At 36.5% G+C, this 10,070-nt stretch overlaps 1 protein-coding gene across 1 annotated transcript; it reads left to right on the top strand.

Annotated features, from left to right (window-relative positions):
- The first annotated feature begins 797 nt into the window (after positions 1-797).
- On the top strand, positions 798-7,887 carry LOC148271383 (uncharacterized). The gene is made up of 3 exons (XM_088241459.1): positions 798-935; positions 2,563-3,105; positions 6,350-7,887. The coding sequence occupies exons 2-3, from the start codon at positions 2,580-2,582 to the stop codon at positions 7,714-7,716; spliced, it is 1,893 nt and encodes a 630-aa protein (XP_088097585.1). The 5' UTR covers positions 798-935; positions 2,563-2,579; the 3' UTR covers positions 7,717-7,887.
- The last annotated feature ends 2,183 nt before the right edge of the window (positions 7,888-10,070 follow it).

Below are 10,070 nucleotides of genomic sequence, written 5' to 3'. Positions count from 1 at the left end.
TGTGGTAGTCGCATTAAAAAAATAAAAATCTTTAATTCAAATCATTGTAGAAAAAATCCAGAATACCATCACTGATAATGTTTATTCAAGTACTTTGCTCTCCGCTACAGCGTATATAACATTTTAAATTTTTAATTTCATTTCATTAACAGTCCGCCTTTTCGTCAACACGCTCTTCCAAAATATTTAACACAAATAAACATATTTTTTGTGGCTTCATTTAATAATAGTCGCTTAACAAATCAAATTATATTTAAAAAAAAACACTAAACATCCTCATTATTCGAATGAATTACTGCATTTGTCTTTTATTGTAATTAATAATTTAGTAACAGAACGTATTCGATTTTTGTCATTCGAATGGTACATCTCAAATTGGAGTAATCGGTGATTTTACTTTTATCTGTGGTATTTCTGTCAAGAATGTCAAGCGCGGAGTGCGCGTCCGTATCTCGTGCATTATAAATACACAAATTACAGTATTATCCGACGATTAAACGAAATTAATGTATACAAATCGCCGTACAAAGTAAGGAACAACTCCAGTGTGCAAAGTAGAACAGTGCAAATCTGATTTGAAGCCTAACAGGCCGGGCGGCACAATTACATCCCGGGTTAAAGAAAATCTTAATTACTTATTGTGATCTCACCAGGAATCGAACCCGGAACTCTAGTGCGTGAGCCGAGCGGCTTAGCTAAAGGTGAAAGGTGAATTCAGACATCCGGGGCTATTCTCCGCGCTGTGGGCACCGCCGGACGCGACAGATATCGCCCGCCCTAACCATAGACAAGAATCAGTTGCGTCTTCTTCTTATAAACAAACAAACCATCACGCCGTTTTCCGTATGGGTAGGCAGATAGGATATAACGCCATATCACTCTTATCTTAAGCTAGAAAGAAAAGAAACTAAAAGCTTATTAAACTACATTGCAAGGTAAGTTATATTAATACTATCCACGACAATTTAAACACTATACAATACACTGACAAGAAAGATAAGATTTATAAATATATATTTATATATGTGTATGTAAGGGTGTGAATGTATATGTGTGTGTGTTTATATGTATAAATTTTTATGTGGGTATGTGTATATGTATGTGTGTATATATACATATACGTCGGTGTATATATATATACATATATGTAGGTATATATGTATATATATATAAATATATATACACATTTGTATATATATATATATACATATATGTAGGTATATATGTATATATATAAATATATATATATATATTTATACATTTGTATATATCATAATTCCTTTTCCACACCTTATGGTGCATAGGGCACTGCATTGGTACACCAATCGCAGCGTATCTTGATTTTCTTTTTTTGTTATATGAAGGCAAAATGATCAGTCTTACGCCTTAGATGCCAGTCCAGGGACTATGAAATACTGTAGTGTTAAAACACCCTTTTAAATAAATATTGCATATCAACCATGTCGGGAATCGAACCCGAGACCTCTTACATGGTAGATAAACGTGCCGACCACTACGCCACGAGGCCGATGTAATACGATGTGTTTATATACATAAATGCATGTATATGTGTGTGTGTGTATGAATGTTTATAAGGGTGCACACGTGTGTGTGTGTATGTGTATGAAAATATATAAATAAACAGACATGTTAGTCTGCCTTAGCTCGGGTCTTCTCCTACTAGGCATTACTTTATATATATATTTTTTTGAAAACTTTGCACACAGACCTCGCTTCCTCTACATTCATACATCTTCTCATGCACGCACGCCGATTATTCCTACTCTCGACATGTCAATATTCAAGTATTTGATGGATTCGATCGTGCCATGTCTTTCTCTTTTCTTTATCATTTTCTGCATCCATCAACATTCGCACCGTAGATCCTTTTAGCCGTTCTTTCGCTGTCCATTCGCTCTACGTCCAAACTAACGCAGCACTCTTTTCTCGAGTCTATATAAATACACAGAAATGAACAATCTAGGTACTGGCAGGGGTGGCAGGAGATAATATAGGAGAAGGGTTTATATAATGGAAATATTGTAAATAATTGTAAGGGATTTTTAATGTATTATTAATAATTATTTTTTTCCGAATTGAAATTTTTGTATTTCTAGATTTTCTAAATTATTTATTATTTGATTTCTTTGCATATAGATCTCGCTTTCTCTACATTCATACATCTCCTCATGCATGCACGCTGATTATTCCGACTTTTGACACGTCCATCTCCGTGAATTTGTTGGATTTGGTCATGCCATGTCTTTCTCGGTCTTCCTCTATTTCTGCATCCATCAACATTCGCATTGTAAATATTTTTAGCCGTTCTTTCGCTGCCTAAAATATTTAAATAACCTACTGTAGTAATACTTTTTTCTTATGGAGAAAATTAAATTGTAGGACAAGTTTAGTGTCATTGGACAGCGCAAAAAATAAGCTTCTTTTATTCCAGCATCATATGTGTGTAATTTTAATATTTTGAAAGATAACGTAACATTAATTTTTTGTGATTTTATTTTTTGTGTAAATGGTTTTAATTATATTCGGGGTCTTTATTTGCAGAATAAATTATTACAATTATGGACATCGCTTCAGTGAATATCAAAACGGAACCGGAGACTAGCGATGTAGATGGCGATTATATCCATCCTGGAGAAGGGACCTCGTTGCCTTGCAGAAGCGAGGAGCCGGGTGTAGCTACCGTGAAGGCTGAACCGGGGACTAGCCATATACAAGGAGAAATATTTCATGCTGGGGAAAAGGCGTCGTGGTCTTACAAAGGCGAGGGGCCGAGTGTTCCTTCTGCGAAGGCTGAACCGGGGACGAGCTGTATAGAAGAAGATATTCTCCACACCGGGGAAATGGCGTCATGGCCTTATAAAACCGAAGAGCCAGGTGTTGCTATCGTAAAGGCTGAACCGGGGACTAGCTTTATTGAAGATATTCTCTATTCTGGGGAAAAGGCAGTGAAGGCTGAACCGGGGACCAGTACTGACCAGCATTGGATAACCGGTGATATAATTATCCACACGGAGACAGATATTGATTGTCCTAACATTAAACAACAATGTTTGGAATCCTCTCGCAACAATGAAACTGCCTCAAGTAAGTAATACTCCCCTATACATTATCCGCTCTGAGATTTCGTCTTTGAACTTTACATAATGGTTCATGACTTAAACTCAATTTACATTTTTTCGACATGATATGCCGTGGCTGCAGAGTTGTATAATTAACTCTCTCTTCCTGGTGATGTGCAGCTAGTACACATTGCATCTAATAACTTTGATATCTCCATAAATATAATAAATTATGGGTTGCGATTTTCAGTATTCCTCCTTTACTCATTTACGTATCGATAATTATTTTATTAAATAATTAATGCTTAATGGGAACATAAAAGCTTTTGTCAAAAATCTGACATATCACCAACACAAAAAAAAGTTTTCCGCGTATTGCGTACGTAGTAAAAAATAAATGAAATGAAGTGAAAGAGATGAAATATTTGGGGATTATTATAGATTCTAGCTTGACCTTTTCCCAAAATACAAGATATGTAACGAATAAGATAGCGAGGAAGGTATCTCTTATGGGAAGAATCAGAAGATATCTAACTACAGATTCGTGCAGGATGATTTATAATTCCATTATTGTGCCTCATATAAGTTATTGTAGTAGTATTTTGTTTTTGGCGACGGAAGGAGAAAAAATAAACTTACTGAATGAAATAAATACACGGATAAAATTGACGCTGAAAGAAACAAAAATAATGACAGTGCGTCAGCCGATACATTTTAATGTAATGTTTTTTGTTCACAAAATGATTAATGGTTATACTTCAAAACAGTTGACTCAAAGGGTTTTTTCTAATCAATGTGAACACGGATATGAAACAAGAAATAAAAATGAAGTTAGGCTACCATTTTGTTATAAAACAAATACACAGAACTATTTGATGCACCGAGCTGTACAGTTATATTATAAGGAAATACCATTAGAAATAAGAGAGCAAAAAAATATTATTTCATTTAAATGTCAGTTAAAAAAACATGTGTTTAGCAGATAAGTTAGTTTCTGAAAATTAATCTCATTCCTGTTAGCTTTGAAGAAGTTTTATTTTTAAGTACACGTTTATTGTTTAGAAATGTTAATAATTAGATATAAGTCAATATTAGGACATTAATTTATTGTGATTGTATTATTTTAAGACTAAATAAAAAAATAAAAAATCCTAACGAATTATTGTCTCACACACTCTTTACGTCTCACTCTCGATAATACCGGTATATTCGGGAGCGAGAAAGACAACTTTACGCATCACTCGCGCAAACAGCCAGATTTCTAGTGCTTATCCCAGACGCCCGTTAGCTTTCCGATTTTCGTCAGAGACGGTTCTTTTGCACGCGCTGAGTGCATAAGCTAAATATTTTATCATGTTTTTAGCAATAGGATTAAAAAAAAGTATCACTTTTGACTTTAACTATAAATAATTAAAGCAATTGCATAGGCAAAATTCATAGGAATATAAATATAATATGAAAAAAAACAGGAGCAAAACCAAAGTAATGACTGTGGCCCGTAATGAGCAACGAATGAATAAAGTAATGTCAAGAGCAACTCTAAAAAACGCGAAAGAGTGTGTACCTTGGAAGCAGGATCACCTGGGATGGGAGAACAAAAAGAGAAGTCGACTGCTGCATACACCGAGCAAGGCTTGCGTTTAACAAAAAATCAAAGATTTTTTAGTCAAATAATATCAAACTAAAACTCCGCAAGCAACTCGCCAAGACATATGTATGGAGCATATTGATGGACGGTTGTGAGACATGGTGCCTTACCGAAAGAGATAAAAAAAGACTAGAGGCCTTCGAGGTGTGGTGCTACAAAAAAATATTAGGAATTTGCTGGAGAGACCACATCACTAATGACGAGGTTTTCAACAGAATCGAAGAAGGTAGGCACCTAATCAAAACCATCTCAGAGAGGCGAGCCCGATGGATCGGTCTCCTGCACGACATCATAGAGGGAATGGCTGAGGGGACAAATTATAGAGGGCGCCCCCGACGGGAATATTTGGAGCAAGTGTGCGAAGATTTAAACTACGCCTCATATGTCGAGCTGAAGAGAGCTGCAGAGAATAGGGACCAATGGAGGACGAGATGCAGGACTTTACTGCAAACCAATCCCCAGGATTGAGACTGCGAAGAAGAAGATTACAATTGTATGATTTAAAATCTCTAATTTTTTGCATGTGCATTGCCACTTATCAAAAATATCACAACATTGAACTTTGCGGAAGTCACAGCCGTGGGTCATCTATTTTTTCCTGCATGATCGGGAAAACGGGCGCAAAGCCCACAAGTTCCCAATATAGAAGATAAAGTATTTGTAGATAGTATAGCAATATAGTCAAGTTGGCAACAAACACTAATTATCCCATAACGATCGTTTGGGTATTATAGAAGTCTAGGTATCTACAGGGCCTATGACCTGCCATTGGCTGTTTTTTTTCCCATTATAAACAATGATTAAAAATAAAAATAATGTGACCTCACTGGAGTTTATATGGCCACTCTACACACTGTGTAACATTCACCATACTGCCCATATTTTAACATCTAAATTCCTTAAACTCTTTCGTCTGTTGATGTTTGCGAAGTCAAAGAGCTGAAACCTTTATTTATGCGGGTGAGATTCATCTAATTGAATTATTTCACCTCCATATTCGGCAACGCCTGAAAAATTTTTTTTTCAATTTCTATACTTTTTCATGGAACAAGTGGATTTAAGAGTATCAACAATATTTTGAGTTTGTTCAAATTTTTGTAGACAAGGACTGAATTCAACTCCCTAGGGAGCTGTTTATATGAACATATTACAACAGAGATGAAGAATATTTTAGAGGAGGTAATATAGAAGTCTAGGCCATGGCGGGCGTGGCCACTTAAACCAGCCAATGACAGGTCAAAAGTCCTGTAGAGGCCTAGACTTCTGTAATATTACCTTTTCTAAAATGTTCTTCGTCTCTGTTGTAATATATTAATATTAGTAGCTCTCCAGGGAGTTGAATCCAGCTCTTATCTACAAAAATTTTGACTAACTCAAAATATTGTATAAGAGAGATATATCAAGGATTGGATTCAACTCCCTGGGGAGCTTATCTAAAAAAAATGTACTAACTCAAAATATTGTTGAAGAACATCACTTGTGACGTTTCAAATTTCTCCTTCCATTATTCAATGAAGCTCGTTTTATTTCAGAGATACTTCAACTCTTGACCATTTTTATTTTTCACTAATTAAATGTCCGATTAAAGGAGTTTAACAGATTATTCTTGTTTTTGTTTCAGGTTTACAAGCAAGCCAGAAATATTTCGCCTGTTCCGAGTGTCAATATAAATGTCCGAATAAGAGTGGTTTGAAGTCTCACATGTTTACTCATACCGGTGATAAACCATTCCCATGCACACAGTGCGAATCAAAGTTTTCTCGGAGAGATAAGTTGAAATCGCACATGTTAACTCATTCCGGTGAGAAACCATTCTCATGCACAGAGTGTCAATCAAAATTTTCGCGGAGAGATAGGTTGAAATCTCACATGTTAACCCATACCGGGGCGAAACCATTCTCATGCACTGAGTGCCAATATAAATGTTCGCAAAGTACTCATTTGAAATCGCACATGTTAACTCATACTGGTGAAAAACCATTCTCGTGCTCAGAGTGCCAATTTAAATGTTCACGGAAAGACAAGTTGAAATCGCACATGTCCACTCATACCGGGGAAGAACCATTCTCATGCTCACAATGCCAATTTAAGTGTTCGCGGAGAGATACGTTTAAATTACACTTGCTAACTCATAGCACTGAGAAACCGTTTTCATGTTCAGAGTGCCAATATAAATGTTCTCAAAAGCATCATTTGAAGTCGCACATGTTAACTCATACCGGTGAGAAACCATTCTCATGCTCAGTGTGCCAATTTAAATTTTCACGGAGAGATCAATTGAAGTCACACATGTTAACTCATAACGATGAAAAACCATTTTCATGCTCAGAGTGCGAATATAAATGTTTAAGGAAGCATAATTTGAAATCGCACATGTTTAATCATACCGGTGAAAAACCACTCTCATGCCCAGTGTGCCAATTTAAATGTTTACATAAAAGTAATTTGAAATCACATATGTTAATTCACACTGGTGAAAAACCATTCTCATGCCCAAAGTGCCCGTTTAAATGTTCACGAAGAGACAAGCTCAATTCGCACGTGTTTACTCATACTGGTGAGAAACCATTTTCATGCTCGGAGTGCCAGTGTCAATTTTTACAAAAATGTCATTTACTTTTACACATGTTAACTCATACCGGTGAGAAACCATTCTCGTGCTCAGAGTGCCAGTATAAATGTTCACGGAAAGACGTGTTAAAATCGCATATGTTGATACATACCGGTGAGAAACCATTCTCATGCTCGGAGTGCCAATTCAAATGCACTCATAGAAATACTTTAAAATCTCACATGATGTCAACGCATACCCGTGAGAAACGGTTCTCATGCCTAGAGTGTCAATTTAAGTGTGCGCGGAAAGATGCGTTGAAATCACACATGTTAACTCATTCTGGTGAAAAACCGTTCTCGTGCTCGGAGTGCCAATATAAATGTGCACGTAGATTTACGCTAAAATCACACATGTTAACTCACACTAGTAAGTAACAATTCAAATGCGGAGAGCCCCAATTAGAATGTTCTAATATTTATTCATATTGGTGTGAAACCCTTCTCACGCTCAGGTTCTGGAAACTTGATTCAAAAAAAAAAAAATTTTTTTTTTTACAAGGTTCTATAAAATACTGTAATAAAATAAATAAAAAAAATTGCCACTTATTACTAGCATTTTTAAATGTATAATTTTGAATTCCCCAAAATTGACGTCTTTTACAGTGTCATTCATTTTTAACGATGGCGTGACTCACAATCTCTTAAATGCTCATATTTTTGTGAATGTCGAGTATGACTTTTTTATGTAGATTTGTTTTAACTCAGGGACGTCTAAAGATTTGAAAAGGGCCTTCACTCGGATGACTGTTTGGTTTTCCCAATATTATCCTTAATATTGATTCATGTACCTTAACCAAGGGATCAAGAATAGTATTGGCAGCTCCTCCCCAACAAATACAACCATAGGCCAAAACAGAGTTGCACAAACCGTAGTTTATACGAGGGTAGTCCGTAAAATAAGTTCCCCTATTTTTTTTACAATGAAAACCATTTTTATTTACAACAAACAATACATCATTGGATAGCTTAGACATTCAGCTATTTTTCTACATAGCCTTCGTTGACTTCGATGCAGTTTTTCACACTGGTCACCATCTTTTTGATTTCCTAGTCATAGAAGTCTCCCGCAAGGCCATGAAGGTAGCTCAGAACCTCTTCTTTCAGCTCCTCTTTGTTTGTGAGGAGTTTTTGGACTCCATAGTCACTGGAGATGAGATGTGGGTCCACTACCTCACACCAGAAACAAAGGAACAATCCAAACAGCGGAAACATCCGCAATCGCCGACGCCGCGTAAGCTTAAACAAACGCTGTCTGCGCCGGCAAAGTAATGGCAACGGTATTCTGGGACAAGAAAGGCTTATTTTTGTACAAATTTATGCCTACCGGCACAACAATAACTGCTGATCGCTACTGCAAAACTCTAGAAACCTCAAAAGGGCTATACAAAACAAGAAGAGGGGCATGCTGACAAACGGCATCCATTTTTATCAGGACAACGCTAGTTCGCATGCAGCCCGCGTCACTACCGCGCTCATTCAGAAATCCGGATGGAAGATCGTCCTACACCCATCATACAGTACGGACTTGGCCTCGAGCGACTACCAAATCTTCCCTGATTTGAAGAAACACCTCGGTGGAACGCATTTTGCGAACGAAGAGGAGCTGAAAGAAGAGATTCTGAGCTACCTTCACGGCCTGGCGGGAGACTTCTATGACCAGGGAATTAAAAAAATGGTGACCCGAATGAAAAAATGCATCGAAGTCAACGAAAACTATGCAAAGTTTAAGCTTTCCAATGATATATTGCTCGCTGTAAGTAAAATGGTCTTCATTGTGAAAAAAAATAAGGAAACTTATTTTACGGACAACCCTCGTACTTTTAATGGACAATATATTACGTAGTGTTATAAATATATAGATTAGTTTCCTGACTCTACCTGCTAAATATATAACATGTTTTCTCCAGTTCGGGTGAGCGTCAAGAAAAATGCCCAAATATGTTATGTCTTGTACACATTCCAGATAGTAGCATTTACAGCTGGTGAGCATGTTACAATTTGTATCATGAATTTTTATCCTTAACTATATTCTTGGTTGGACTTTAATATTTGGACTGAATCTAATGTATTTGGTTTTCTTTGAGTTTAGCGTCCGCAAATTATCTGTAAAGCTAGGGTTTCTTAGGACAGCGATGCCCGTATTTTAACGGCCGTAGTAAACAGTGATGCGGTTGACAGCCGTCGTAACGGTGACTAGAAAGTGGTTTCCTATAAAAATAGTGTTGATAACACCGTTAAAAAATAAAACCACTCTCTCGTCACCGCTACGACGGCTGCCTACCGCATCACCGTTCACTACGGCCGTTAAGATACGGGCACCGCTGTCCTAGGAAACCCTAGCTTTAGCCAGTTTTTGAGAATATTCATTTATGTTTTAGCATTAACGTGTGTTTCTTCCCAAGGTGGAATTCCAGCCCAACCCGGAATTAGATTTTAAAAATGTTTTTTCGTGTACACGTGAATATTTAAAAATTTAAGAGTAGGATGAAATATCTCAAAAACGCACGCAAAAATAAATAAAAAAAGTTAAAAATGGTATTCATTTTAAATTCTTAAATAATGACGTCACTCCTTGTATCTATGTATAGTATTTCCGGTTTCTGCTTTAAGCCCCCGCAACGTTTTGACCATAGAAAAAAAAGAGTATAATTTGTATAATTTGACATTTCAACCAGAGATTATGTCAACTTTCTAGGTTTTTCTAAATCGAAACGTTCGTAAAAACAACC

Source organism: Micrasema longulum, unplaced genomic scaffold (assembly GCF_059751315.1).
Source record: "Micrasema longulum isolate JH-2025_06_02 unplaced genomic scaffold, ASM5975131v1 h1tg002908l, whole genome shotgun sequence".
Taxonomy (NCBI): domain Eukaryota; kingdom Metazoa; phylum Arthropoda; class Insecta; order Trichoptera; family Brachycentridae; genus Micrasema; species Micrasema longulum.
Note: the sequence above shows the minus strand (reverse complement) of the source record. Positions and strands in the feature narration are given on the sequence as shown.

Coding starts and splice junctions, on each gene's coding strand:
- LOC148271383 (XM_088241459.1), top strand. CDS start 2,580: ATGGACATCGCTTCAGTGAATATCAAAACGGAACCGGAGACTAGCGAT. Junction 3,106..6,349: donor CAACAATGAAACTGCCTCAA/GTAAGTAATACT, acceptor TTTTTGTTTCAG/GTTTACAAGCAAGCCAGAAA.